This window comes from Colletotrichum siamense, assembly GCF_013390195.1.
Source record: "Colletotrichum siamense strain Cg363 chromosome Unknown KSG_Cg363_contig09, whole genome shotgun sequence".
Taxonomy (NCBI): domain Eukaryota; kingdom Fungi; phylum Ascomycota; class Sordariomycetes; order Glomerellales; family Glomerellaceae; genus Colletotrichum; species Colletotrichum siamense.
The window spans coordinates 2,122,652-2,150,078 of NW_023501022.1; the positions used below are offsets into that span (position 1 = coordinate 2,122,652).

Genomic DNA, 27,427 nt, shown 5'->3' on the forward strand with positions numbered 1-27,427 from the left:
AGCTTGAGCGTGTTTTGAAGTGCAGGAGGAGTGGACCAGGACCCCAGACCAGTGATCGACCGCGTGTGGCCCGTGCACAGGAGTTCCTCCAGCACGGGCCTGGTTTCTTGTAGCCGACTTATCTCCTTATCGGGCGGGCTCGTGCGTCCACGTCCCAAATTTCTGAACTACCACCAGATCGCGGTCGCTGCCAGGCGACACCGGGTCGACGTCGGCAACCTGGACTCGAAATACCACGCTTCACCTCCTTCCCCTCAACCAGTCTTTCGACGCCCAAAACTGTCAATTTGCCCAGAAAACCATCCCGAAGACCCCTTCTGACGGCTCACGTCATCCCGCAACACAATGAGCGCGCTAAACGCCTTCCACGAGTCCCTCCCGTGTACGTCTGCTGATCTCCCATCTGCCGTGCCTGCGCCATCCAGCTAACCTGTCAACGCCCGCAGACATTGATGACGAGCCCACGCCCGCTGAGCGCGAAGCTGCCGAGTCGTTGATCCGAGCCGAGCTGGCTACCTCTTCCCCAGCTCCGGCCCCAGCTTACAAAGAGCCTACCTTCTCCCCCCTTATCGAAGCCGAACTCGAGCGCGTCGCGTCAAAACAGCCCCTCAAAGTCATCGACCTCGAAAGGTACCAGACACAAGAGCCCTTTCCAGACTCTGGGCAGCCAAAGACAGCAGAGGATCGCGAGCGCCTCGCCGACTCGCTGCGCAAGGCATACACCTCCTACGCTTACCTCGATGGTCGCGCTCAGAACCTGGGTCTGCTGGACAAATATGGCAAAAATGCCTGGCTGATCGGCAATTGGGGCCTTGAGAACGAGCTCAAGGCTATGGAACGGGATCTTTCCGAGACCAAGCGTCAAATCGATATTTTGACTGTTGCCAGGAGGAGGCAACAAGAAGAGGTTGCGGCTGAGATGAAGGGACTGGAGGAGACCTGGAAGAAGGGTGTCGGAAGGACACTGGAGACAGAAATTGCTGTCGAACAGCTGAGAAGGGAGGTTTTGGAGGAAATGAGAACAAGGGGCTGAGGTTGAATTGCCTTGGCGGGTGTCCTCCTGCTTGCCTCACGATTGATGTCATTCACGCTTATCTGTAATAACAAGGTCCATCTAGATCAATGATACCACCGGAACTCCGTCCTTCAAAACCAATTAAACAATGCCATGAATAAAATACTCTTGACTAACAGGTATCTGGACTTCACTACTAGCCATGTTCTTAGGAAGCGAAGGTAGGTGTTCCACTAACGCCGTTGTGAACCTTCACATTTACCGTCAACCTTTCCAAAGCCGCCATCCAATCTTCAACGAAACGCACAACCACTCCATTTAAGCCGCTTGCAGCGGATCCATCTCTTCGACACCCGTCTTCACGCTCTCGTACTTTGTTCGCCTCATGATGCCTTCGACGGGGCCAAGAAGTCTCTGGAAGGCAGACTTGCCGAGGCTAGCGACCTTGACATCCGTCGTCGCGACGATACTAGCGGCGCGGGGGGCGTCATTCAAGAGTGCAAGCTCACCAAAGAAATCTCCCTTGCTGTAGTGCTTGACAGCTTCCTTGCTGTCGCCAATGTAAGCATCGGCCTCACCACTCTCCAGCAGGTAGAACGAGTGGCCCGGGTCGCCTTCCTTGATGATAGTTTCACCAGGAGTGTATTTTTGGGTTTCCAACGCGTCGGCAATCTTGGATCGCTCATACGGTGTGAGGGATTGCAGCAACGGCACTTCCTCGAGGAAACTCTCATACATGCGACGGCGCGCAAACGTCGACTCCATAAGAATGCGGCGGAATGTGAGTCGGTCGAGCGCCCACAGGGTGCATCCAGACTCGGCGGAAGTAACCGTTGCAGCTCGAGGAGCGTTGTACATAAGAGCCAGTTCACCAAACGAGCCTCCGGCCTGGATCGTTCCGACTTTTTGGCCCATGCCCTCGGGGCCAGGTTGCAGAGTTCCACTGCTGTTGACGTACACGTCGAAAGATCCCTTCTCCACAACGTAGAAGAAGTCACCAGCGTCACCTTGGCTAATTACCTGTTGTACTACGTTAGGCACCGTACATGTGCAACAAAGTGATGTGGTGGAAGTGATCTTCTTACCTTGATACCTTTGGCCGGGATAGGTTTCTCGATCAATGCTCCCAGAATCTGAGAACTCTGCTCATCGTCCAGATGGCTGAACAAGAAGTTGCCTGCGATGGCAGTTGTGAGACGATCCAGTTGCTCCTTGTTCTTCTCGTGGACGGGAGGAGACCAGTTATCGTATGAATCGGCACTGGGTTTCAGAGACTCGGCGGAAACCGAGGTACGGCGGCCAAAGTTGTACTGGGCAGGGTAGCTTTCGGGATTCGGCGGGCTTCTAAGCGCAGAAGGCGGAGCATCGTCCGTGGCGTCGCCGCCAAAGGGACCGCTGAATGTGGTGCCAGCGTTCATGCCGAAGTTCGGTGATGTGGGAGACGTGACCGTATCATTCTCTTCCTCCTCGATAACACGGTGGATAGCGTTGCCACCGGTAGGGCCGTCACTGGCGCCGCCAAATGGATTGGCATTTGCACCAAAAGGACTCTTGAACATGTTGGGCGACTTGTGAGTAATGACAATCGATGGGAACTTCGTCTCGCTTCGGTGCCTTTAACGTCTCGGTGCAATCTGGCGCAAGTAGGTAGGCAAGTCGGCGCAGCGGGTGTGGATATTGAGGGGGGGAATCGGTGATAGTGTGTTGATGGGAAGCTCTGATGTATGGTTAGCTACTTTGGACACCAGCAGATGGAATGGTAACCGGTTGCCCTGCTCTCTGAGGTCATCAGGCAGATGGACAAAGAATGTTGCAAGATTGGTGGGGTTGTGAGCACGACGGAATTGGTGCGTTCGGTGCCTCGTCTGCTGGGTCTCAGGCTCCAGCACCCGAGCAGATTCCAACTCCCTGGCCAACTAGGTCATGAGGTTCGAGATGCACTGACGCAAATCGGTAGGGACAATTGGCTGTGCAGGGGTGACGCAGGGCAGTGGCAACAGTCCAAATGCGATGCCTTTCAATCGGCAGCAACAGTGACGAACTGCAGGTCGGGAGCAGGGAAAACAGGGGGCGGTGACATGGGAGCACAGCAATCTTGGGATGTATGCGGCTGTTGAAGAAGACACATGGGAAACATGAGAGGAGATGATGCTGGAACTATCGAATCTGGGCTAAAGTCGGCCTGATGGTCGAAGGGAGCTTCCACTTACCAAAGGTGTAGCCAACGAAGCTAGCTAGCGGGAGACGGTGGATTGAGGCGCAAGCTCAACAGCAGCAATGTTGATATAACCCACAGATGTTGAGGCGTGCAGCTGTCGTCGTCGACCGGACCGGGGATGGAGAAGTATAGACAAGGACGAGCAAGACGAGCTTCCGGTAGGCAAAAGGGATGGATGGCTGTTTAAAGATTGAAGAGAGAGGGGAGGGGAGCAGTAATAGAGAGAAGAAGAAGACAGGAGGAGGTCACGTCGTGGGTCCGCAACAGCAGGATGCGGCTAGTAGGTAAGGTATGTCAAGGTAGGTAGGTAGGTACCGAAGTCGAGGAGGGGGAGGGGAGGGGCGTGGCAAGTGGGCGCCGCTTTCTGTTCTCCTGGGTTTCCAGTTCTGGTGCTGTTGTCCGGGTGCGAGACGGTACGAATTGATGAGGCCACAAGAATGCCTCACAAGCGTGTCTTGTCTGGATCGAGGGCAGTTGGCAGAGGAAAGAAAAAGGCGACGGTGACGAGCAGGCGGATGGGAGCACGAAATGGGGGAGTGTAGGAAACGGAAGGCCAAGGGAAGGGAAGCTTTTTGGGTTCGGTTTAGGGATTGCACTGGGACGGGGGTGAGGTGGGGTGGCCACGCTTGTTACCACTGCCAGCAGAGGCACGGAGGCAGACAGACAGTGGAGGAGCCAGGAGACACTACGAATACAGAATGAGGAGGGCGCATCCACGTTGGCTGCTTCCAGTCAAATCTCAATCTCAGCACCAAAGCACGGAGCACAGGTAACATTTGGGAACCTGGCTACCTTTCAGGAGACAGGGTAGGGATGGGGAAGGGCACAAAAAAAAAAGAGAGAAAGAGCGGAAGGCGCTCCTATCCTCCCCTCCTCCGCCTTCTCGCATTTCTTCGTCCCCTTCCCCCCCCTCCACTTTCCCGCCTTCGCTGTCTTCACATTAAGGTACCTAGCTGTGGCATCCAATCCGCAGGAGCAGGAGAACCAGCATGCAGCGGGCATGCAGCAACTGGACATTACAAAACAGCCAGCATCAGCAACAGCATCAGGCTTGATGTGATGGATGGGCCCCAGGTGGTGTTGGGTCCTAGCTTTTGAGGGGCCTTGCTGCCCCGGCCGGCCATTCACGGCCGTCGAAGAGTTCTAGAAGGCGCACAGATCATCTTGTGGTCCGCTGCCGCTTCCCTTCCCTGCAGCCCGAAGTGTCCGGGCTTCAGCTTCCACCCTTCCAAGCCGCTTCGGTTGCGATTCTGTGCAGCTCCCAGCGTCTTCTCTGACTGGCCGCACTGGGCCACACACACCCTCACACAGTCCACCCTGGGTCCCTGGTTTCGGCCATGTCATCATGGGGACGCCCTCCCGCGGAATTTCAGGGCGCTTTCAGTGGGCCTTCCCCGTCCGCCCGCAACTGCCCCTCACTCAGTCTTTACTGAGGTAAGGTAGGTATGTACATTCGTCCACGCATCTTCGTTGAGCTCTTCTGTCAGTGGCTACCTTGGTTTCTAGGTGCTGATCAAGCTCGCTACAGCCACTGGCTTAGGCAGTGCCCAAGACCTGACCGATCCCTTTACCAGCATCTGTCTCGCCTGTACCTTATGACCGCCGGGCTGCTTTCACTGCGATTCCATTTCAGACAGCCCGGGCCCTGTGTAACCAGAATGAAAGTCACAAGCCTGGCTCAAGCTCAAGCTGCCTTTGACGTCCCCATTTTTTGCTTCCAGACCTGCCGTTTCAAGCCGTATGTGCGGCCTCTCAGATGTCGATTCCCCATCGTTGACTCCGCGTCTGGTATTCTTTCGACCATACGCTTAGCAGTAGCCCCTTTATTACGCCTCCCACTCTCCTATTACGCGGTACTTGACAGGCCATGACATGCTTTCATTCAAGTGGCTGGAGGCGCTGCGCATGCATCTTGTCGTCACTGACCTTGACGGTTCTCTGACGAGAAAGATCATCTTGTCCATTTTACACCCCTTGGCTCTTACTGTCATATTACCCACCCAAGAAAGGAACGAAAGATGAAGAAATATCCAGCAAACGAAATGAGGCGTGTCAAATACCAACGCCATTCTCTGGTGAGCTTTGCTGTACCTTGACCTAGAGCTTCCAGAGTGGTCACAATCCACCGCGGGTATTGCCGAAGCCCATCGTAATGTCGGCGATTCCATCATTGAACATGTTGCGTGCATGGGCTTATCTCAACATCCGCAATTTGGAAATCCAGTTAAGTATTACATCAGAATTTTTGGTACGTGATTGCATTTCTTATTTGTCTTTGGCGTCGTGCTATTGCCTTCTCCAGGGAGGCGGGTCGGTAGTGTTGCGTTCGGCCCGGTCCCGCTTGATATACAATCTTTTGGGCTGAGTTTGTCAATCCGATATGGTGTAGTGGCCAACATGATGCCCTCTCATTAAATTGCGAGGTTAGGCATAGCCCCGAGTTCGATTCTCGGTTTCGGAACATTTTGCCGTTTGTTTTTTGGTGACTTTTCGGACCACAATTTGATGGGTCTCCTTTCTTTCACTGCAAATTCATCTTCCTAAGATTTCATCATTTAACCACGGAGTGGAATCTGGACGTGGTGGTGGAGAAGTATGGAAACGCGTCTGGGAGAATATTAATAGCATTGACAGGGGTCATCACTCTGCAGGAGGATAGATAGTCTTTGAGAGATCGTCAATCATATCCTGCATGTGCGCTGAATAGCTATTTTCTAGGCTTGGAACTTTGAAGGTCTTATACTTACCACACGTTGCAAAACCACCCATACGTCTGGTTGTTCCGATGCTAGCGATCCGCAATAGCCGCCATAGCACAAATATGCTCTGAGCCAGAGAGCCTGCCTGTGCTCACAGCGTCCATACTGGTGCTGACTGCACTGCTCTGTGTTGACGAGGAGTGGATCGCTCAGCCACGCCGCTAAACCCAAACCGTGCATCAATGCCAAGCCACACGGGCTGACTTCAACTCCTGGGAGTCACTCCTGCGCATCCCGGGACGTCTCCCAAGACATCAACCTACCACCAATCCCCCATCCGACGCCAGAATTAATCGCGCGCAGCGAGTGCACGATTGTCCAAGATGCCCGAACCATCACCAGGCGTCAATCACGCCGATTCTATCGATTCGCAGCATGACAAAGGAAAGAAGGAGGAGAAGAAGAAGAGCCGCCGACCCGCAAGTACGTGGAAGCCCCGGAACACCTCCTAAAACCACCCTCGGTCGACGCGGAACTGGTGGAATCTCCAACGCGACGAACTTTGCGCTGATGCGGACATTTCAACAGATACGGCGTTTCGCCAGCAGCGTTTGAAGGCATGGCAGTAAGTCTTCTGACAGATTCGCGACGACAGACATGTGGCGATGATAGCTGACGATCCAAGGCCGATCCTGACGCCCAAGACGGTTCTCCCTCTCTTCTTCACCATTGGAATCATCTTCGCACCCATCGGCGGACTCCTCTTGTATGCTAGCGCGAAGGTAGGTGCCGCTTGCGCCTTCCCAAGGCGAGCAACTACTGATGGAGAAACAATGCATAGGTGCAAGAGATCAAGCTGGAATATACCGACTGCGCGAAGGAGGCGACGGAGACACTGAGCGTCATGGACTCGAAGTATATTTCCACCGCATTTAAGAGTAGCGACCAGACCAAGAATGCCCTTTGGGCCTCGGAAAAGGTCAATATCACCACGACGGGTGGCATCACATACGAGACGACACAGTGCAGGATTCAATTCAACATCCCCGAGGACATCAACCCCCCGGTCCTCTTCTACTACCACCTCACGAACTTCTACCAGAACCACAGACGATACGTCGCTTCGTTCTCGGATAAGCAGCTCAAGGGAGATGCCCTTTCCGTGGATAAGGTCTCGAGCTCCAACTGTGACCCCCTTAGGACGGAAGAGGTTAACGGCACGAATATGCCAATCTATCCTTGTGGTAAGTTCCGGGTTTCAAATTTCATTGCAGAGGCGTTTTCTGATTGTTCCAAAGGCTTGATCGCGAATTCCATGTTCAACGATACGTTCAGTTCCCCTCGCTGGTTGCAAGACGACACCCTGTACGAGATGAAAAACAACTCCGGTATCGCCTGGGACTCCGACGCCTCATTGTACGGGAAAACGAACTACAAATACAACGAGGTCATCCCACCTCCGAACTGGAGAGTCCAGTACCCCGAATATACGGAGCAGAACCCACCACCCAACCTGGCGGAATGGCAAGCTTTCCAGGTCTGGATGAGAACCGCCGGTCTCCCATCGTTCAGCAAGCTGTACCAGAGGAACGACAATGACGTGATGAAGGAGGGCACCTACGAAGTCAACATTACTGACAGTAAGTACTTAGCATACACTATCGTCATGCGGATCTAACACGGTGTAGACTTCCCTACTTTGGAATACAAGGGCACCAAGTCTATCGTGATTTCGACGCGCACTATTATGGGCGGCCGCAACCCCTTCCTTGGCATCGCATACATTGTGGTCGGTGGTATCTGCATTCTTCTTGGTGCGGTCTTCACTGTCACCCATCTCATCAGGCCGCGGTAGGTTCTCTCCTTGTACAATAACAAGAAGCCCCCTAACTGACACCCCCAGAAAACTGGGTGACCACACCTACCTCTCCTGGAACAACGCTCCGGGGTCCAAGGCTGGTCCTACTGGTGCGACGGCTACCGGCCGTGAAATGCGTCCCGGCGAAGCCTAGAAGGCTGCCGATGAGTCGCAGCGCCCTCTTCGTTCCGTTTCCAATGCCACCTCGCCCTCTGAGCCGGCATCAGTGGCGCCGAGTGTTACCGCATCGTCAGTTGGACGGCAACGCATGGTTTCTCCACTGTCGTATCTAGAGGGTCGACGATCACATTGATTCACGGGACTGCAGAGCTGGCATGCTGCATTTGTATGGATTGACATGAAATTGTATGAGTAAAAGGGGGCCTGGGCATTTCTTCTGACACACCGGACAAAGCCCTCCTTCAGATGCCTTCATTTGCCCAAGAGAGGCTTGGCATTGTTTTTTTCGACGTTTTCGCGCTCCATGGCTTGCTGTTCTTAATGCCTCATTTGGGTTTATGCCTGCGTTTCGGGCTGGGTTATTCGGAAGGGGGCCATGCTTTGTTCTGCACTGAAGGCGAGGTAGACAACCCTAAAACCGACCGTCTTTAGCCTACCATAGGGATTTTGGAGTTTGGAAGGAATTGAGCTTAGATTAGCAATTCGATCATATTTAAACCATTGCTTTGGGCGTCAGTTTGATCGAGTGAGAGAGCTTGCTTGTTGTATGACAGCCGAAAATCACGCGGCTGGCAGGTTCACATGGCCCGCCCATAAACAGGTCCAGGCCACTATTTTCACATCAATCATCTCAGCCCCGGGGGGCAAACAGTAGAACGGAAAAATGTTTCACGAATCCTAGATTAATAAGAAAGCTATCTGCCCCGACGCCCTGAAGCTCTCAGGCGGCGGACCCGTCCTCACCAAAAGCCCTCTCTTCGCGACCCAATACGCCGACACAATTTTGATACACTGATGGATAATAAAAACACTGCTGAGATGGAAAGACCACTATCGTCTGTATCTGCGGTCTGCCATCGGTGATATCACGCCGCATGATCAAGATACTACGCTTAGTGCTTCCTCTTCTTGCGGCCGCGACTCTCGTCGTCGTCGAGGTTGCTCTCGCGATCGCGCTTCTTGGCCTTGGCCTCAAGCTCATCCCAGTCCTCGCCTTCGTCTTCATCGCTCATGTCGCCCTCGTCATCCTCATCCGACACGTTAGAGCCGAAATCGGAGTCCTCTTCACTAGACTCGGACGCCTCATCGAGCTCATCGTCGTCGATTTCGAAGTTGCTCTCCTCCTCTTCTTCTTCGCCGCCCTCGTCGTCAGACTCAGCCTGCAGGAAAGACCATCCGCCATCAATGAAGAACTGGTGAGTGTCGGCTGTGACCGTCTTCATGATGGTCGGCCAGTTCAGGTTGAGAGGACCCTCCGAGTAAGCAATGTCTGACGAATCCAAGAATTCCTTAACGTGGTCCAGGAACTCGACTGGAATTGTGTTGACATGGTATGGCGCGCGGGTGAAGTCCTTGAAGACAAATACAAGATCAAAGTTCTTGAGGCCGAATTGGACACGTTCCAAGTGGGCGACTTCAATATCATCCAGAGTGACGACCATGAATGGCGGCTCGACGACTTGGATCAAGCACTCGGTCGTGGGTTGGATGAAGACGTTGCTTCGGAATGGCACACCGTGGAAACCAAGTTCTCTGATGGGCACATCAACCTCGATACCTTCGTTCTTGCCAGCCTCGGCGATCTTTTGGGCGAAGCCTTGGAACAGACGATCAAGTTCAGCGCGGCGGCGACGCTCTTCTTGTTCTTGTTCGAATTCATCCTCGTCACCGTATCTGTACTTCCTCTTGCGGTTGCCCGTCTCGTCGAATTGAATATCCGTTGCCTCGCGGTAAAACTGGACATCCTTTGTCTTCTTCTTGTTGGCGACCATGATAGGGTCCTTCAAGTGAATGTGAATAATGACGATCAACTCATGTTGGCATGGCTGGAAGAAGAGGTGGCGGACGTTGGAGAAGAGAATGTCGACTCGCTGTTGTGTGCTCAATGGCGATTGGTAGCGGATACCATTCTGGTGTATCTCTACCTTGCCAGGAACTCTCTTGCCCTCCATCGCCGGGCGAATGAAGACGTTATCAAGCACGGCCGGGCGACGGTCTTGCGCAACACGTTAGCATGCTCTTGTAAGGCAGTATCGACTTCAACTTACTTCTTATTTCGACGAGCTTGTCCTGCTCGACAACGTCCTCTAGTTCCTTCTTCTCCTGCTCCTTCTTGTTCACGTCTCGCTTCATGTTGGAGATTTGAGTCGCGATTTCTTGGTAGCGGTCGCCATCCGTTGACCTAAACGTCAAGCTTCTAACGAAGTGCGCAGAGGCGTCCTCGAAGGGCTGGTCGTCCTTGCGTCCGACTCCCTGGCCTGGAGACAAGAAGTTGACACGCAAAAATGACCATTCGCCTTCGTCGCTCTTGCTGGCGTTCTTGATCGTGTTAATGTGGAAAGGCACAGGTCTGCCCATGACAGGCAGAACGACGGTGTCATTTCTCGCATCAACCACAATCTGCAGTTCGCGGACCTTGGGAGGGAATTGGTTGTCGCGTTTGTACGAATCGAAGCGCTTGAACTTCTTGACTTCCGTACCGTTCTTGTCGCTGGTTGACTCTGAGAACCGAGCAAGACCCTCCTTCTGCTTCTTGGAAGCTAACTCCTTCTGATGCTCGCGACGCTTCTTCTCGGCATCCTCGTCGACCTGGGTGGATCTCTCGGATCTCAACCTTGTAGAAGTGATGTTTTTAGTAGCAACAGCACCAACACGGGAGTCCTTCTTTTCCTTCTTCGGCGTCGGTTGAGCCTCTTCCTCATCCTTGAAGAAAAAGGAATTCGAGTCGGCGTCGATCGGGGTCTCGCCGGTGAAGACAACGGCATCGCTGGACGTAACACGGATCGTGTCGGTGATAACAAGCGAATAGATCTTGCTGTTCTTGTCCTGCGGTTGAGGGTTCTCGATGTCGCTGAATCCGGTTGTGATGACGAGCGTCATACCGTCCTTCAGGGCTCGGGAGTTCTTGGCATTAAGGATCAGAGTAGGGTCGCGATTCTCCAAGCCGACGCCCCAACCAACGTTCTTCAGGAAGTGCTTCTCCAGGTCTGGCTTCTTGGCCTTGATCATGCTCATGGCCTTGCTGTAGACGTCCTTGATGACAACGCCGTCGCGGACCTCCTTCAGAATCATGTTGTGAATGTTGTAGAGGAGTTTGTAGTTGCTTTCCTGCGACTTGTTCGGATCCACAAGGTATGTGCGAGCAATAGCAGAACAGTACGACTTGTAGCGCAAGCCCATAGCTGCGACGATGGTTCCCGGGTGCAGGACGTCGTCGTTGCTCTCCGAGTTCATCTTGAGATCGTACTTGCCACCGCTCTGGACCAGAGGGCCCAGAACCCAGTCCAGCTGAGCAGGATCCAGATCTGTGGGAAGCTTGCTCTTGTTGGGCAGCTCGACGGTCTTCCAAAATTTGGTATCGTCCAGCTTCTTATCAACCTTATCAGCCAGCGCGCTGTGCTTGACCTTCTTTTCCTTATCGAGAATGTCCGACATTTCCTCAAGGAAAAAGGGGGTCATCAAGGCAACGCATGCCTTGGACGCGGTTCGCATGGCTCGCAGTTCGGTCTCGTCCTTGATCGAAAAGGCGTGCTGAGAGAGGGCTTGGGAGATGTCAACTTCCTCGACATCCTTGCATTGGTCGGCGAAGACCTTTTTCCACTCCTCGACGAAAGGCCCTTTGGAGGTATCTCTGGCGATGGTGCCAACCTTGTTCTGTGGGGAGATTGTCAGCGGAAACCAATGCAACACGCATATGAAGAATGACTCACGCCTGCCGACTTGATGGCGTCTGCGAGCTTGACGAACAATTTCTCGTTCTCGGCTGCGTCCTTGCCTCGTACAAGGACTTCGAGGGGAAACCGGCCGCCCTTCAGCTGGTCAAGGTGCTTCGCTAAACAAGAGGTTAGTCGTAGCTCATCGCAAGCGCATAAGTTCGATGAAGCGCATCCTCACCTTTCTTGGCCGTAGTCAGGATGTAGATCGAGTCGACCGTCAACAGCATCATCGTCGTGGGGAATTCGTAGCCAAGCAACCAGAACTGTCGCGAACGAAAAAAAAGTCAGCCAACTGTCTCATTTTCGCAATGTGAGCGCAACTCTGCGAATTCCATCGCGATCGCGGTTGCCGCTTTTGATGGCAGGAAGGGAGGCAGGCAACTCACATGCATGGCGTTGTTCTTGTGCAGCTCAGGGACTTCCTCCACCTTGCCCATCATGACAATGATGGACGAGGCGCCATTGAAGACGCCATCCTTGGTGCGCAGGTCATTCTTCCAAGCGCCGGTGAAGCGCGAGAGGCGATCGTGGAATGCCTTGCTGTCGATTTTGATGTCCCCCATCGTCGCTGCCTGGTCGAGTGACGGATGTTGAAGCAGAGAGAAGGGGGTTGAAATCGGAGAGGTTCGCTGCCGGGTCGACGCGAGTAAAAATCCACGCGTAAATGGGAGCCAGGTCCAAGAACTAAAGTGGGTCGCTAGCAGATGCCCACACGTGACGTGACCGTGTCGCAGCAGGCTCCAGGTGCCATGAATTGCTGGGGTAGGTAAGGTAGGTAGAGTTCGATGGGCGGTGCTGCTTGCTCGGGGATAAGGTAGCTCGCCCCAAACGTGCTAAAGAGCTAGGGTAAGGTGCCTGGTTAAGAAGCAGGTGCAGCAGGTTGACCACGGGCCGGCAGCTCCAGCAACGCTTACTAAGTAGCTATTGTTGCTTAGACAGTTGTAGTTACGAAGTTAAAAACCACCCTTTGCATCAAATGATGTCCACAGGACTAAACAGGACAGCGGGCTCTTTCTCATTTACCTCCCGAGTACCAAGATTTAGGCAGATAACTACAATCAGACGATTTGCCTCTCGCACCGCTAGTTAGTTACTTCCGCTTAGGTAGAATACCATACCGTTTTAAACCAATCCCAGTCAATCGTAACATTTTGGGGTCCTTGCCGATCGAATCGCCAGTTGGAGAGCGTACAGTGTATCCATAGGCGGCAAAATTTCCAGTGTTCGACGAACAACACAACACTTCGGCATGGTGATGACATTTGGCATTCGCAAACATGCCCGTCCGACGAAATATTCAATCGCGTGCTCTCCACAAACTCTTGAACACTCCACCGGCACCGGCACCGGCACCAACCGACACCGCCCGGGACAGCATTCAACCGGAGTGTGAGGGGAAGAAAGCTCGTCGGCCCGCCCGATTTTCGGGATGTGGAGACGGGACTTACACCCAGACTACAACCCCGCCTCCGAACATTTAAGCTCATGAACTTCAACTCTCAAGTCTTTTTGTGCAGCTTCATCCGTCCTTTCAATAGAGAGACGATTTCATGCAATCGACAAGATTCTGGCGAATCACAAACATATCACGTCCGCGGATAACCGGTAGTCTCACAGCCAAAGCCCCATTCAAAACCCAAGCACCCCTCAAAATGCGTCTCCCTTACGTTCCCAACCCTCCCCCTACCACCACCCCCGAGGACGCGGCCATCGTATCCCGCATCGAAGCCCGCCGCGCCCCCCGGCCCCTCCAAGCCCTCGACCTCACCCTCCTGCACGCCCCTCCCGTCGCCGACGGCTGGAACTCCTTCCTTGGCGCCGTTCGCACCCAGACCACCATCGGCGCCGACGTGCGCGAGCTCGCCATCTCCCGCGTCGCCGTCGTCAACAAGGCCTGGTACGAATGGGGCCACCACGCGCCCCTCGCCGTCAAGGCCGGCGTTCCTACTGCCGGCATGGACGCCATCAAGACCGAGGCGCCCTTGGAGCTGAGCGCGAGGCCCGAGGTCCTGAGTGAGCAGCAGTGGGCCGTGTTGGTCTACGCCGATGAGATGACGAGAAACGTGAGGGTCAAGGACGAGACCTTTGCGGTGCTCAAGGGCCTGTTCAATGAGAGGGAGGTTGTCGAGATTACTACGACGGTGAGTTTGCTTCGGGACAGGGGCCTGGACGGATGCTGATGAGAATCACAGGTTGCGTGCTACAACTGCGTGAGCCGCTTCTTGGTGGCTCTCGATGGTGAGTGCTCTTTTATCCTTTACTGATTACTCTGAGTCTGGCTAACGCAGGGGACAGTTGGCGAGAGGAACAGCACAGGCCCCGATGATGTCGAGCTGCCTAGTCACTAATTCATCGACTTTCACCGGTCTGGTTGAAAATGAGGTACGTCTAAGGTCAAGAAAGTTCTTTGATGGATTGACCTGAAGAGAATGCTAAGCTGATTGCAGTGAACCGTAGTCCACGGGTGAAAACAGGGGGCTGGTAGTGCTGTGGAAAGGGGTATCTCATCTAAGTGAAGTGAAGTAAAACTCTCCATGGCAACATGACCAAAAAACCACAACGTCTTCTCACTGCTTGATCCTATTCATAAAACCTTAGCGCCGGTACCGCCACATGATTGTCATTCAAATTTTATGTGAGTCTTGAACAAAACGCGAAAGCCAAATAGGCGCCGCGCAAAACATGCCGCTACGCTTCATGCTGATGCCGCAAAAGATGCTGCTCTTAGCGTAGTACTAAGGCCATGCAAGGTTCTGCTTGCTGTGAATGCATTTGCGTCGTCATAGGTCGTGATAGTATCCTGTAGTCGTAAGTCGATAATCGTATCTTCATGATAGCCCATGTCTGCATCGATGATCCGAGGTCGATGACAAACCCTCCCCGGCCGATCAGAGACTCAGCCTGGAGTTGGCCAGCTCTTGCTCGATCGATCGCTCAATGGAGGTGCGCCGCTTGTGTAGCTTGGGGCTCCTTTGCAACTCTTGGACAACGCCTGCCCATCCCATCTTGTGGCCCGGCTGCGTGTCTGCGTGATGGCCGAGAGCCTGGGTAGTCAGCCTCCTCAGCGGCGGCTTCTGGCGAATCTCCTCGGTCAGGGCGCGCGTCAGGCTCGCCTTCATGGGATGCATCATCGGGGGTGTGAAGGGCAGCAGCGACTTCTCCGGATCTGTCGGCGGCGGCGTCACCGGCGTTGCCGCATGTCTTTCCGCCGTCGCGCTGGCCCTCTCTGCCACAACGCCCATGTACACAACGAGAAACCGCATCCTCACGAGATCGAGCCTGCGCACGCGCTCTTCGAGATCGCGGCGTTTGTTTGCCCACAGAAGGCGGGCAGGTGTGCGCAAAGTGGTTGTGTCGTCGGAGAGAAGCATGGAATTGATCTGCTCGCGTAAATCGTCGCCTCCTCTCTGTATCTCACGGAGCAGTCGGCCGAGGCGCAGCTTGTCGTCAAGGCGCTGTACCTTTGCGATATCGCGATCGTAGCTCTCGTTCTCCTCGACTGAAAAGTCGACAGCGTCAATAAAAGAGCTGATTTCGCTGGGTGCGTCACGGTAGGCGGTTATGTATGTGGTCATGATCTGGGATAGGGCGATGAAGGAAAGCAGGAGAGCGGTAAGGACAAGGACGATCGTCCACTGGCGCGCCTCTGACTCGGCCATGTTGGAGCGTGTGTGGAAATTGCAACAGGTGATACTACAACAGCATGATGCGACGGAATATGCGACAGCCAGAAGAATGGTGTGAGTATGTTGATGACTGCAGTCTATGGTGGTTTCAACAGAGCCAACGGGGCGAGATGTTATGGATTGGAAGAAGGAGGGGAAAGACACGGAAAGTGATGGACGTGAGGAGGCAACATTTGATGACGATGCAAGTGTGTAAACGGAATCGGGGGAGGGAGGGCTTCAAGGGCTCGCCGGTGGTAGGGTGGTGGATGAAGACGTCCCGTCTCCGAAGTGTGCTGTGTGCGCAAGTGCTAGGGTCTGTAAACGGATCCTCGGTGACTACTAATACGACTTTGCACTTGCGCAAGGTATTGGAAGCGTGACATACTCTCAGGTAGGCCCAGATGCTGCATGGTTTGATGATGCCTCCTCTTTCGTGCTGCTCATTGCCCCTCTTCGGTGCGGGCTCCCTTGCATCTCTTCTCGCGACATGCAGCCACTGGGCGGCATGAGCCAATGACTGACGCCGAGGTCGCTCCAAGACGGGTGCCGTTCGTAGGCTCTCTCACGGTTGCCGCGCTCCCCTGCGCTTGCAGGAGGGAGCGTCAGCTGTCACTGGACAGACGGTGGCCGACTTCTGTATCCAGCATGGCTTCACGGTGGGCCGAACGTGGCTCGAGACCGATCCGATGGGGCCGACCCTCCTGCTGGGACGAGGGGATAAGGGTTGGATGCGTGTGACCAGCAGTAGCCCGTGGTGACGGGCATTTTTTTTGCGCTGCTTGTCGTTTCGTTCTGTGGGCAACGAACCGTAAGCATCCACCAAGATGCATGCGAAGTGTCGAAATGCTTTGAGTGGCGGGGCGGAAGTTGAAAGAACGCAGGAACTTGTGTCTGGAACGCAGCATTTGGTTTGGCGGTGGAAGACGTTGCCAGGGATGAGGGGTTGTAGAAGAGGGGGAGATTATTTGGCAGATGTAGGCGGTCAAACGGCGCGTCGATGGCGGGGTGAACAGGCGATCTGTTGGTCAAAAACGCCATGAAGACAGAGAATTCTCAGCAAAAGTGAATCATCTGGGCCGCGCTGTCAGGACAGCCCATTCGCCTGGTTGTGTTCTGCCCAGTCAGTCCATGCCCTGCCCTGTCTTCGGTTCCAGGTACCTTACAGCGTGTATGCACCAACGTCTGCCATCCGAAGACTCCAGCTGCACTGCGATGTCAGAGGCGCGGGCTTAGGTGCATATTCTGGGCCATTCCACACTTGCGCTGCAACCCGAGGTCACTGGGACTGTTAGCTTGCCTGGATCACCGCTAGCTGCAGAACATTGGCCAAACCTTGCTAGTAACTAATCAGATTCCCGTCGACTTCTCCCGCAATTATGATCGGTTCGGAGGCAGTTTCAACACACGGTCGAGAGTCGTCAATAATGGATTACTTTATCTACAGACTGATTTTCCAACGTAAACCATCAAAAATGCCCTGCAGGGCATAGCATGCGGGGGCTAATGACATCCAGTGTCTCTTGCAGGGATATTGCCGAGGGTCATTGTAGCCCACTTTCCTAATGCGGACGGCAACAGACTGGTGTCTGGCAGGAGAGTCTTTCAATCCTGCGGAATGAAAACATAATATATCACGAGCAAATGCATTTTATGAACTAAGAGCTTGAAGCAGACGATTTATTTCATCAACTACTTGCAGGGCTAACTAAGATATTCATTCTCTCGTGTTTTGGGGGGTATCAATTCCATCGCATCCCGAACTCGCAAACCGTCACTTATAATAATCGCGGCGCAAATCATCTCCCTCACTGCTTGGCTTCCGCCTGCTTCTGAATGTCGTGCTCAGCACCGCGCTGCTGAGTCTTGCCAGCGTCGTGCATGTCCTGGTAGTGTTGCTGGCCAGTCTTGTCACCAGTCAAGCCGGCAACAGCACCGCCAACGGTACCCTGGACGCGGTTCCCAATGCCGGAGGTGTAGTCGTTCAGCTGGCCCTTGGCCTCTTGTTGCTGTCCTTCGAGGTTCTGCTGGCGGCCCTGCTGCTTAAGGTTCTGCAGTGTGTTAGTGAGGTGTCAAATGGAGCAGCAAATAATGATCGGATATCATCGTACCTCAGAGCCGACGAGGCCACCGACAGTCTCCTTAGCGGAGCCGACAGTCTGGTTCCAGGAACCGCTGGCACGGTCGGGATCGTCCTTGGTCACGCCAGAGGCAGTAGCAGTGAAGCCGGGAACTTTCGCAGTGGCGTGAGAAGCATCGTGCTCAACCTCAGCCTTGTTCTGCTTAGCCTCGCCCTTGTTCTGGTCGGCGGTGCTGCCAGTGAGGGAGCCAATCAGGTTCTGGGCGGCGCCGGTGGCAGAGTCGACGTAGGACTTGAGGGTAGAGGTGTTGTCGTTGTTGGCAGACATGTTGGGTTGTTTGGATGGATGGAAGGGATTGGTAGAAGTGGTTTGTTTGGAGGTTGAGTGTGGTTAGATCTTGTCAAGATGTGTTGATGTGTTGAGCTGGAGATCAAGGATCCATCAGAGTCTGGGGAGAAAAATGGTATTTATCTACAAGGAAAGGTCATAGCTTCTTCAGCTCTGGGGCAGGCAGCATGTGAACATCGTGATTTTGGAAGTCGCGATGGCGTTTGCCTGGCCAAACTGATCGAAAAGTGATGTCATATTGGAGAAGGTCCTACCAGAAGCAGGTGTGTAGGAAGGGGCCAGTGTGGAGGGGGAACGTAAGGAGGGGCGCTGCTGCATCTTTCGCGCCTCCCCATGATGTCATTTCGCGACCTCAACCTTCAGTCGCACCTCACCACCACACACTAACGCACGCGTACTAACGCCATTTTGCCCCCATCCCGACCCCTTTTCGTACTTGTCTTCCGGCACACTGAGACGTGTCGCAGTGGCCATGTGAGCCCACCGTAGACGTAATAAGGACCAGCCTGGACTTTCCCTTGCAAGACTTGCGTCCATTTGAAGGAAAGCTCGATGATGCACTCCTGCTCACGCCTTGGCAACGAGATCCTAGGCTATCAGACAATCGGGTAATCGCATGGCGCGACCGCGTGCCTGACTTCTGAGCATTGGGCCCTGCGGCCCATGCTTGGACTGTCCCGGATTACGGCGAGCTCGTGGCATTCTTGAATTTGAACAGAGATCTGGACGGAACCAGCGGCATGCATCTTGCCAGGTTGGTTAGCTCGCGGCTGTGTGCATTCTTCAAACACACAATCCATGTCATTCGCCAGGCACTGCACGCTAGGTTCGACTGCAAAATACATCTGGCCGTCGCTCGGAGAGCATTCTCATTTGCCATTCGTGCCGTAAAGTAGGTATGGTAGTGTACACGCCAGATCATCAACGGCCCAAATATCCTCATGTTGAAATCAACCGGCCCGTAGACGCCAGCCAAACTCTGACTTTCCTCGTTCGCCCCGATTCCAACTCCATTATCCCTGAGCACAAGAACAAAAGGCCGGCTGTTAAGGTAGGTATCTCAAATATGTGTTTTAATACAGGCAACCCAGGTAGGAGGGATGCGGCGTGGGCAATGCGCCTGCGCCATTTTTCTGCAGGTCTGTTTAACCCAGACTGTGGAGGATGATAGGATTAGTTGCGTAATGTTCGTTGAAGCATAAGTCATTCCTCAGTGCTGACTCCATTGAATAGTGTTGAGGTCAACACCCTCCTGAACCAGCTCCCACAGAGGGCTGAGCTCACGAAGGAAGTCCACCCTCTCCTTCACGGCCTTCAGCACGTAATCGATCTCTTGCTCGGTCGTAAAGCGACCAATACCGAACCTGATACTGCTGTGGGCACTCTCGTCGCTGTTGCCCAATGCACGAAGAACGTAACTGGGCTCGAGGGAGGCAGACGTGCAAGCACTGCCGGAAGAAAGAGCGATGTCCTTCAGGGCCATGAGCAGAGACTCGCCCTCAACATACGCAAAGGAGACATTGACACATCCAGGGTAGAAGTGCTCAGGGTCACCATTCTGGGACGTATGCTCCAAAGCCAGGAGGCCGTTGAGAAGTCGGTCGGAGAGGTACTTGATGCGCTTCGAATCGTACTGTTGAAATTGTCAGCCAATGCTACTCCCAAATCTTCGACAGACAAAATGGTGTTAAATGGGTGAGGGGTCAGACAGGTTGCTATTAATCAACACGGACGTCCTTGTCACGGGACATTCAGAAAGCCATGCATGTGTAAAGCGAATCATCATCCAAGCTGTTGGAGAAACGTAGGGGAATTGAGAGAGGAAATTTCCAACATACCTCCATCTCCTCGTATGCGATGCGGCACGCCTCGCCGAAACCGGCAATCAAAGGCGGGGCGAGAGTGCCGCTTCGCAGGCCTCTCTCCTGGCCGCCACCGCTAATGATAGGGTCGAGCCTCACTCTGGGGCGACGTCGAACATAACAAGCTCCAATACCCTTGGGACCATATATCTTGTGAGATGAGATGGACATCAAGTCAATGTTCATGGCATTGACATCCAGCGGGATTTTGCCGACGGCTTGCGCTGCGTCGGTGTGGAAAAATGTCTTCCTCTCCCGGCAAAGTTTTCCAATCTGCTCGAGAGGTTGGATAACACCAATCTCGTTGTTGACCGCCATGATACTGACAACGGCAGTGTCGGGGCGGATGGCTGCCTTGAGCTCTTCCATGTCAATCAAGCCGGAGCTCTTGACAGGCAGATATGTGACCTCGAAACCTTCGTCCTGGAGATGCCTGCAGCTGTCGAGGACGCACTTGTGCTCGGTCTGGGTCGTAACGATATGCTTCTTCTTTCCAGACCTGCCAAAGAACCTAGCGACACCCTTGATGCTCATGTTGTTGCTCTCGGTTGCGCCGCTGGTGAAAATGATCTCCTTCGAGTCAGCGCCGATGAGCTTGGCAATGTGCGACCGAGCAGTCTCGACAGCCTCCTCACTCTCCCAGCCGTACGCATGTGTCCTCGAGTGGGGGTTTCCGTAGATGCCGGTGTAGTAGGGGAGCATTGCGTCGAGGACGCGGGGGTCGACGGGGGTCGTCGCCTGCATGTCGAGGTAGATGGGCCGCTGGCCCTCCTCCATGGTGGTGACCTGCTTCAGAACCTCCGCCATGGGGCTAACCATGACGTTTGAGGCATCTGGTGACTGAGGGACGACATCGATGAAGTCCTTCTTGTCGAGTTTGATGGCGGTTTCGACGTTAACCTGCGCATTATCACGCTTCGTTTCCGAAACATATCTGCGCTGCTGAGATAATCTCTGAGCTGGGACTGTCGCCACCCTTGATAATGAGGAAAGGCCTCGCGAAGGAGTCGCGGAAAATGTTGAGTGCCTGCAGAGGCGACCTGCCTGCCTCAAGGCGTTTGTTGTGATACTAGCCATGATGTGTTTGGATGGAGATGGCGTACGGAAGAGGGGAGTAGCGACCTTCGAGGAAGAGGAGGGAGAAGAAAAAAAGTCAAGTAGCGGATCGAGAAGCGGAGGAGGTGGTGAATTTCGGCTCGGTGATAAGGTCAAAATCGGTGCCGTGATTGGCCGGGCCCCACCAAATCATGACGCACAGCCTTTCTTCTCGCCCCCATTCGTGGTTTCAATTACTACGCAGTGCGCTACCGGCTGTAGTGGTCGGTGTCGGCCGAAGGGCCCCCTTCTCGTAAGCTGAGATGATGGAGGGGTTTTTTGCACAACTCCGGACGGCAAGACGGCCGGCGAAGTACCCGCACACTGCCCTACGAGATGAGCACGATTACCTAAACCTAATGTGCAGTGACAGGCCTCCCAGGACGAGCTGAGCCGAACAAACTGTGCTGGTGCTGGGGACCGGGGTCCTGGGGTCTCTTTGGACGTGGAAACGGGTTCTCGGGGTCGCTTTTCTTTCCCCGTCCACCGCTTTCGCTGCGACCAACCCGACCGCGAGAGAGCACTTCCTTACCTCAAGTACCCAGTGATGATGCGGCGGTAAGGTACCCAGCCCCCATCCCGTCCGGTAAGGCGCCCACGGTAATAGCAGTAAAGTACTGGGCTGCGTCAACCACTTACTCGAGTCCCGGTGTATCCCACTTGGCTTTTTCACTTCGCATTGCACAATTTCCTGCTTTGTATGCTTCGGATAGGTGTACCTTAATTCTCAAATTCTCTTTCTTTCTTCTGCTTCGCTCCCTCCCTCCTACCTTGGGATCTACAAGCGTTTTCCTAGCGTCATCACCACCAAACTTCACCACGACCGTCTTGCGCCCGAAACCTGTCCTAAGGTACCTGCTCCAGTCAAGGCACCCGCCAAAGCTGTCCCCCCCAGCGCTCCAGCGCTCCAGTCAGCGTCTTAGCTCCTGGCAATCGGCATCAGGGCACCCTATGCGCCACAGCCAAGCGCGGTAGCTGACTGACACAGCCACGCCTACGTCGTCACCAGCGACAATCAGGTTGCGAAAGCCCACTCCTCATAAGGTTGGACGTGGAATACCCTCAGACAGCGAACACCCTCGTCATAACCTTATCCCACGATTCCTCCGCTGTTGCTCCTCATTGGCACAACTTTCCTCCTTCCTAATCCCATACATCACCACCACAATTCCACCCCGCCATGAGCTTCCGGGGCTTCCAGAAAAGCGTCATTCGGGTACGTGTGTTTCGTTTCCACCAAATGAGGGGTCTTTCCGTCTCTTCCGCTACGTTACGCGACGAGCCACCCGTCTCCTCTACTCTATCCACGCTGACTGTTGACCTTGCTGGGTCTTTCGCGATAGGCGCCGCAACAATTCAAGGCCCGCTTCAATATTGGCGAACACACAAAGGATGCCGTCTACATCGACTCCGAGCGCCGCTTCCAGGAGCTCGAAACCGAAACCAAGCGATTACACGATGAATCCAAGAAATACTTCGAGGCCATCAACGGCATGCTCAGCCACCAGATCGAGTTCAGCAAGGCTATGAGCGAGCTCTACAAGCCCATATCGGGTCGCATGTCCGATCCCATGAGTATCGAGGTCCAGGGTAACCCCGACGGCATCCGCGCCTGCGAGGAGTACGAGGCCATTGTCAAAGACCTACAGGAGACCCTTGCGCCCGAGCTCGAGATGATTGAGAGCAGAGTAATCCGTCCCGCGAACGAACTGCTCGATGTTGTCAAGGTTATTCGTAAGACGGCATTGAAGCGCGAACACAAGAAGCTCGATTACGACCGCCACCGCCAGACGCTGAAAAAGCTGCAGGACAAGAAAGATCGGACCGCCAAGGACGAGAAGGCGCTGTGGAAGGCCGAGAACGACGTTGAGCAGGCCACCCAAGAGTTCAACTACTTCAACGACCTCCTCAAGGAAGAACTGCCTCGCCTCTTTGAGCTTGAGCAAGAGTTCATCCGTCCTCTCTTCCAGTCCTTCTATTACATGCAACTCAACATTTTCTATACACTGCACGAGAAGATGCAGCACTGCGACATTGGTTACTTCGACCTTACCCTCGACGTATTAGAAGCATTCCACAAGAAGCGCGGCGACATCCAAGAGCAAGCCGAGAAGCTGTCCATCGTAAAGTTCAAGACAACCGGCCAGAAGCGTCCTCCGGTAAAGTACGGTACCCGTCCTACGCTCGAAGGCGGCAAGCCTCAAGCGCTCCTTACCGCCGGGCCCTCGTCATCTGCTGCGTCTACTACAACAACATCCAAGTATGGCGGATACAGCAAGCAGGCAGAAGCCAGCGAAGCCAACCCACCTCCTCCCTACTCGCCTCCTGCGACCAACGGAGGAACTGTTAGCCCTGGACTCGCCGCCATCGCCGCCGCAAAGTCGAAGGCGAAGCCTCCACCACCCAAGCCTAAGCCTAGCCGACTCAGCGGTGCTCCTACCGCCGAAACTGTCACCGCCCTCTACGACTATGCCGCACAAGCAGAAGGTGACCTGAGCTTCCGGGCTGGCGACATCATCGAGATTGTCAGCCGCACGAAGAATGAGAACGAATGGTGGACTGGAAAACTAAATGGCAAGAGCGGCCAGTTCCCTGGTAGGTTTCTTCTACTTACACAAATCTTAATGGTGGCGCAACCGTTGGCTAATAGCGGATTTGCAGGCAACTATGTGAAGTTGAATAGTTAATCAGACTTTCGCCATCACTCACAATGAACGAGATTCTTTGATTTTTCGCCCGAATACATGCGCCAGAAAAGGCGCCTAATGAACGACTGCGAGGACATTAAAGGGAGCGCGAAACAACTTGCATTTGGGGTCTTTGGCGTACGCAGAAGGGACTGCTTGTCATTTCGAGCCGGAAAACACAGAGCAGGACAACAGGGGAGGAGAAATGTGAAGTAGGGGAGTCAAGCAAAGCTTTCCCTCGGGCAAAGTTCCGGGTGGAGTCTTGCGAAGGGCGTGTGACACAAAGACAAGAGCCTCATCTGCATGAGGCTGTTGGGTGTAAGGAGGCACAGCAACAGGCAGACAAAAGGACATTGCTGCAAGAGTGGGCATGGGCTTCTGATCACACCTACTTTTTTTACACTTCGTTTATTGATCACCGATCTCGCTTTTTGTTTCCCAAAAATCATGACTAAATGTTTCTATTCCAGGGACAAATTGGCTGATTGGTGTTGTGAGCTGTCTTCGTGGCTACCGGACTGTCTTTCCGGTGCCCGGTGTGGGAGACTATGAGGTGGGGGATACAGTTGCACGACCGAAGAACAAGCTTCAATCCCAGACTCTGCAGTGTTTCCAAGTTCCAATGCTCCCATCTGCAGATCGTCTTATCAATGGCAAACATTTGTCTGTAAATGCATGCAGCCTCAAGTTCAAAATCTAACCCCCCGCCAGTCCCCTTGTCCGACTTGCGACGACTTCTCGACATGTAACATGCATGTCTCTGCAGCCCCGGCTTCTTTTGGTCACATCTTGTGTGTGATAAATCACCTGCCTTCGCTCAACATCAAACGATGTTCCACGGCAAGCAGGCTACGGGGAGGCATGTCTCTACTGCAAGCCCCTCCGTATCAAGGCAGGCTGGCGCTCGTGGCCATGAAGTGCATCTCTCTGGAACAATCCAGAGACAGGGCCGCCCTGGTTTGATAGGCAGGCAAGCTTGGCTTCCATCTATCCAATCGAGAGGGACTCAAAACATGGCCCCTTTGCTGCTAAGGCAGCCTATGCGTACCTATTAGCCCGATGCTGAAGATCAGCTTGATTACATGTGTACACCACGCGGCTTATTGCAACTGGGGATGTCAAGGAATAATAAGGCAAAGCTTGATATAATAGGTACCTATGCTGCCATGCTGGGCCCCTTCACTCGGTTGCTCGCTTAATGTAACCAGCCCCTTCCTCTGGCCGGGGTAGGACAGTAGCTCACAGACTAAGGTGAGGCGAACAGCAGCTATCGTGCGAACCATGGGCTCCCAGGCGAGGACGAGCCGCACAGCTTGAAAAACAAGGCAACTGAACCCCCTGTCGCGAAACTAAAGTGCAAAGCGACGTGCCCAGGTCACGCTGAGCTGGGCTACCTGCAGCAGTTGAGGAGATTCTGCAGAAGCCCAAGCCTAAGTCCAATCCCAACCCATGTCCATCGATGGCACCTTCGTCTGTGCCCTGTGTCTGTAGGACGTAGATAAAGTACCTCGCAGCGGTCAATGATCACCGCCTTGGTAGCCGTTTCGATGTCGATATGGTGAGATTCAACCACGTGAAAACAACGTTGAAGTGTCTAGACCGGTCAGTCGAGATGCAAGTATCGGCTGTCTGTGCAGCAGCGCCGGTAAGGATGTCAATGATCGCCGCAGTATGCAAAATTGAAGCCAGTAGGTGTTCCGATGTTTCGCAAGCTGTCCGAGTACATGGCCGGGGTTATGCTACCCCACGCGGCCTCTGTCTTGTCTGACATGCATCCTTCGCTAAAAGATGCATTTCGAGATGCCATCGCAGAAGCTGGCATCGACTGCGGGGTTGGATAGCATTCCATTGAGCTGGTCTCACAAGACCGTGGCTTTTGCAGAGCCAGGGGCGCTCCCGTTGGACCACCAGGCCAGGAAGTGAGCCCGCGAAGCTTAATAGAGGGGTCGAAAGAGATGAAGACGAGGGGCCGTGTGCTGTGATGACTGGGTTGGCCGACAGCGTAGACAATGGACCGATCGTCCATCGCCCCTGAAATCGGTCCGTGAAATTGTTTGCCCCTCGGGTTGAGGATATTTTCAAGAGCTTCGAGGGATGGAACCCGCTTCTCTGCATCCGTGCTTTGCGGCCAGCAGGAGACCTGGCTGAGCTTGCCGGGGCTCTGCTGACGGCCGGCCGGACTAGAGCGGGATATCGAACGTAACTGTGGTCTTTGGACCATGGCCTCGCTGGCAGCAGGATCGTTGATGAGATCCATAAACGTTTCGCAAGATTGGTGATAAGAACGTATAAAGCAGTGTGTAAAAGTAGCTGCTGGGATAGTTGACCCATCATCGCCTCGGTGAACTGTCGATGGGTCTCGACTTGGTGTTGTCGTGGCGGCTGCAGACGTAGAACCAGATGGATGGTCCGCCTCATCCTCGTCATACTCGGAGTCAGAGTGATCATTGTCAGAGTCGTCGCTGGCGCAAAAATTGAGTTCCGTCCGATAACTGCTTCGGGTGCTCGAACAGTCGCCAACAAGATATTCCCGTCGGCATTCGACGGCCATGAGTTTTCCTCCGGCTGGATCCTTCTCGAGACTCAGAGTGCTCCATCTGTCGTCGATTGGTCCCTCTTGATGCTGACGGCGCCACATTTTCTTCTTTGATGTCAGCTGCATGTCTCGCGGGTGTGAACTACCAACCGGAAAGCGGAACCCATAGTAATATGAGGTCCAATCCGTTTCATAGACATCGAAACTGGATAGGCTTGACAGTCCATAAAAGTGATCATCTATGATCTCGAAGCACACCGTAGCTCCAATGTCTGAGCCAACGATGTCCTCCAAGTCCAAGTGACCAGAGCCCCACTGTTTATCCCTGATGCTGAAATGCTTCAACACCCATCGCTTGAAGCCATCATCCCCAGTAAAAGAATGTGTTCCGTAGTATAAATAATTCTGGGTGTTGCGCACGAATAGCTTTTGGTGCGATTCGAGACGATGACACGTAAGGAGCTTCCGCTCATGCAAGTTCAGCACGAGAAGACGGCTGCGACCTTCGATTTTGGGTGGAGTATAGAGGCATGACACTATACCCTCGGCGTAATGTATGGGGCGAAACTTGTAGCTATTGTTTCCGAGGTTCTCATCTGGAACGGATTGAAGCAGTGCGGCAGTATCGATTACAACTTCCTCAAATCCAGACTTATGGAGATCGAGAATACGGAGCCGTTCGGGGCCGAGAGTATAGCATAGCATGCCGTTGCAATAGATGAAGTCATTGGCGCAGGCCACGACGGCTACTGAGTATGGCGAGGCTGTGGCGATGGCATCTCGGATTTTGACCAGTCGACGAAAGCCGCGGGCATATTGTCTAGATGAGCGGATATCCCGGAGCTCATCTGAATACGAAGCGTGCGTCTAAGCCACCAAGTCAGCAAGGCACCTCAAAAGGTTTCAGACAGAGATTTTTTTTGCGCTACCTCAAGTGCGGTCTTACAGATATCGTCATTATTGATCAAGTAGCTGAATTGTCGGCAAGTAAGAGCGAGGTTGAATATGTCATGCAAACCTAAAGGATTGGTGATGTAGGTCATTATTTCGATAGGCAGCCGTTGCATACTCGCAAATTCGACGGCTGCCGTAAACCCGTCCAGAGACCATCCGAGCAAAATGAAAGATGTTGTCGGGTGGTTCGCACAGCAACATAAGGCGGAGTAATAATACGTGCCACAGGCCAAAGAGAAAGCCTAGGTAAGGTATCAGGCGACTTGGTGCATGATGGGGTAATGCAACCAAGTGCATAATGCTTGAAGCACCATTGTGCCTTTATAAGGTACGTTCCGCAGAGCCTCAACCGCACCTTTCAATAATTTGCCGCATACAATCCCCGGAAATGAGACATTTGTACAGCCTCATCCTTGGGCAGCGTTCTCTGTAATCGTGCGGCTCCGTTCAGGGATGGCTAACCACGGCGTGGATCGGCCAAATTCAGGATATGGGAACGAGAGGGCGTGCAAG

At 53.8% G+C, this 27,427-nt stretch overlaps 10 protein-coding genes across 10 annotated transcripts; 4 read left to right on the plus strand and 6 right to left on the minus strand.

Moving 5' to 3' along the window:
- Positions 1–345: 345 nt before the first annotated feature.
- Positions 346–1,033, plus strand: bcas2 (Pre-mRNA-splicing factor SPF27; the record flags this gene model as incomplete). Its single annotated transcript, XM_036645120.1, has 2 exons — positions 346–382; positions 447–1,033. The coding sequence occupies 2 exons, from the start codon at positions 346–348 to the stop codon at positions 1,031–1,033; spliced, it is 624 nt and encodes a 207-aa protein (XP_036490142.1).
- A 300-nt stretch (positions 1,034–1,333) lies between these two features.
- PKAR (cAMP-dependent protein kinase regulatory subunit) lies at positions 1,334–2,574 on the minus strand (the record flags this gene model as incomplete). The annotated part of the gene is made up of 2 exons (XM_036645121.1): positions 1,334–2,035; positions 2,101–2,574. 2 exons carry the CDS (start codon positions 2,572–2,574, stop codon positions 1,334–1,336), a joined length of 1,176 nt encoding a protein of 391 aa, XP_036490144.1.
- A 3,741-nt stretch (positions 2,575–6,315) lies between these two features.
- mug89 (Meiotically up-regulated gene 89 protein) lies at positions 6,316–7,944 on the plus strand (the record flags this gene model as incomplete). The annotated part of the gene is made up of 7 exons (XM_036645122.1): positions 6,316–6,415; positions 6,521–6,557; positions 6,618–6,714; positions 6,774–7,176; positions 7,231–7,572; positions 7,621–7,783; positions 7,836–7,944. The coding sequence occupies 7 exons, from the start codon at positions 6,316–6,318 to the stop codon at positions 7,942–7,944; spliced, it is 1,251 nt and encodes a 416-aa protein (XP_036490101.1).
- Positions 7,945–8,863: 919 nt separating this feature from the next.
- SPT16 (FACT complex subunit SPT16) lies at positions 8,864–12,249 on the minus strand (the record flags this gene model as incomplete). The annotated part of the gene is made up of 5 exons (XM_036645123.1): positions 8,864–9,966; positions 10,019–11,624; positions 11,681–11,802; positions 11,865–11,949; positions 12,073–12,249. The coding sequence occupies 5 exons, from the start codon at positions 12,247–12,249 to the stop codon at positions 8,864–8,866; spliced, it is 3,093 nt and encodes a 1,030-aa protein (XP_036490139.1).
- A 1,089-nt stretch (positions 12,250–13,338) lies between these two features.
- Positions 13,339–14,034, plus strand: CGCS363_v013275 (uncharacterized protein; the record flags this gene model as incomplete). The annotated part of the gene is made up of 3 exons (XM_036645124.1): positions 13,339–13,827; positions 13,879–13,924; positions 13,982–14,034. 3 exons carry the CDS (start codon positions 13,339–13,341, stop codon positions 14,032–14,034), a joined length of 588 nt encoding a protein of 195 aa, XP_036490138.1.
- Positions 14,035–14,574: 540 nt separating this feature from the next.
- CGCS363_v013276 (uncharacterized protein) lies at positions 14,575–15,345 on the minus strand (the record flags this gene model as incomplete). The annotated part of the gene is made up of 1 exon (XM_036645125.1): positions 14,575–15,345. The coding sequence occupies one exon, from the start codon at positions 15,343–15,345 to the stop codon at positions 14,575–14,577; it is 771 nt and encodes a 256-aa protein (XP_036490141.1).
- A 1,814-nt stretch (positions 15,346–17,159) lies between these two features.
- On the minus strand, positions 17,160–17,759 carry CGCS363_v013277 (uncharacterized protein; the record flags this gene model as incomplete). The annotated part of the gene is made up of 2 exons (XM_036645126.1): positions 17,160–17,402; positions 17,463–17,759. The coding sequence occupies 2 exons, from the start codon at positions 17,757–17,759 to the stop codon at positions 17,160–17,162; spliced, it is 540 nt and encodes a 179-aa protein (XP_036490140.1).
- A 1,231-nt stretch (positions 17,760–18,990) lies between these two features.
- On the minus strand, positions 18,991–20,719 carry CGCS363_v013278 (Cysteine desulfurase; the record flags this gene model as incomplete). The annotated part of the gene is made up of 2 exons (XM_036645127.1): positions 18,991–19,413; positions 19,619–20,719. 2 exons carry the CDS (start codon positions 20,717–20,719, stop codon positions 18,991–18,993), a joined length of 1,524 nt encoding a protein of 507 aa, XP_036490146.1.
- A 1,198-nt stretch (positions 20,720–21,917) lies between these two features.
- On the plus strand, positions 21,918–23,424 carry CGCS363_v013279 (Regulator of cytoskeleton and endocytosis; the record flags this gene model as incomplete). The annotated part of the gene is made up of 3 exons (XM_036645128.1): positions 21,918–21,953; positions 22,081–23,332; positions 23,399–23,424. The coding sequence occupies 3 exons, from the start codon at positions 21,918–21,920 to the stop codon at positions 23,422–23,424; spliced, it is 1,314 nt and encodes a 437-aa protein (XP_036490145.1).
- Positions 23,425–25,078: 1,654 nt separating this feature from the next.
- On the minus strand, positions 25,079–26,918 carry CGCS363_v013280 (uncharacterized protein; the record flags this gene model as incomplete). Its single annotated transcript, XM_036645129.1, has 2 exons — positions 25,079–26,827; positions 26,907–26,918. The coding sequence occupies 2 exons, from the start codon at positions 26,916–26,918 to the stop codon at positions 25,079–25,081; spliced, it is 1,761 nt and encodes a 586-aa protein (XP_036489291.1).
- Between the last annotated feature and the right edge of the window lie 509 nt (positions 26,919–27,427).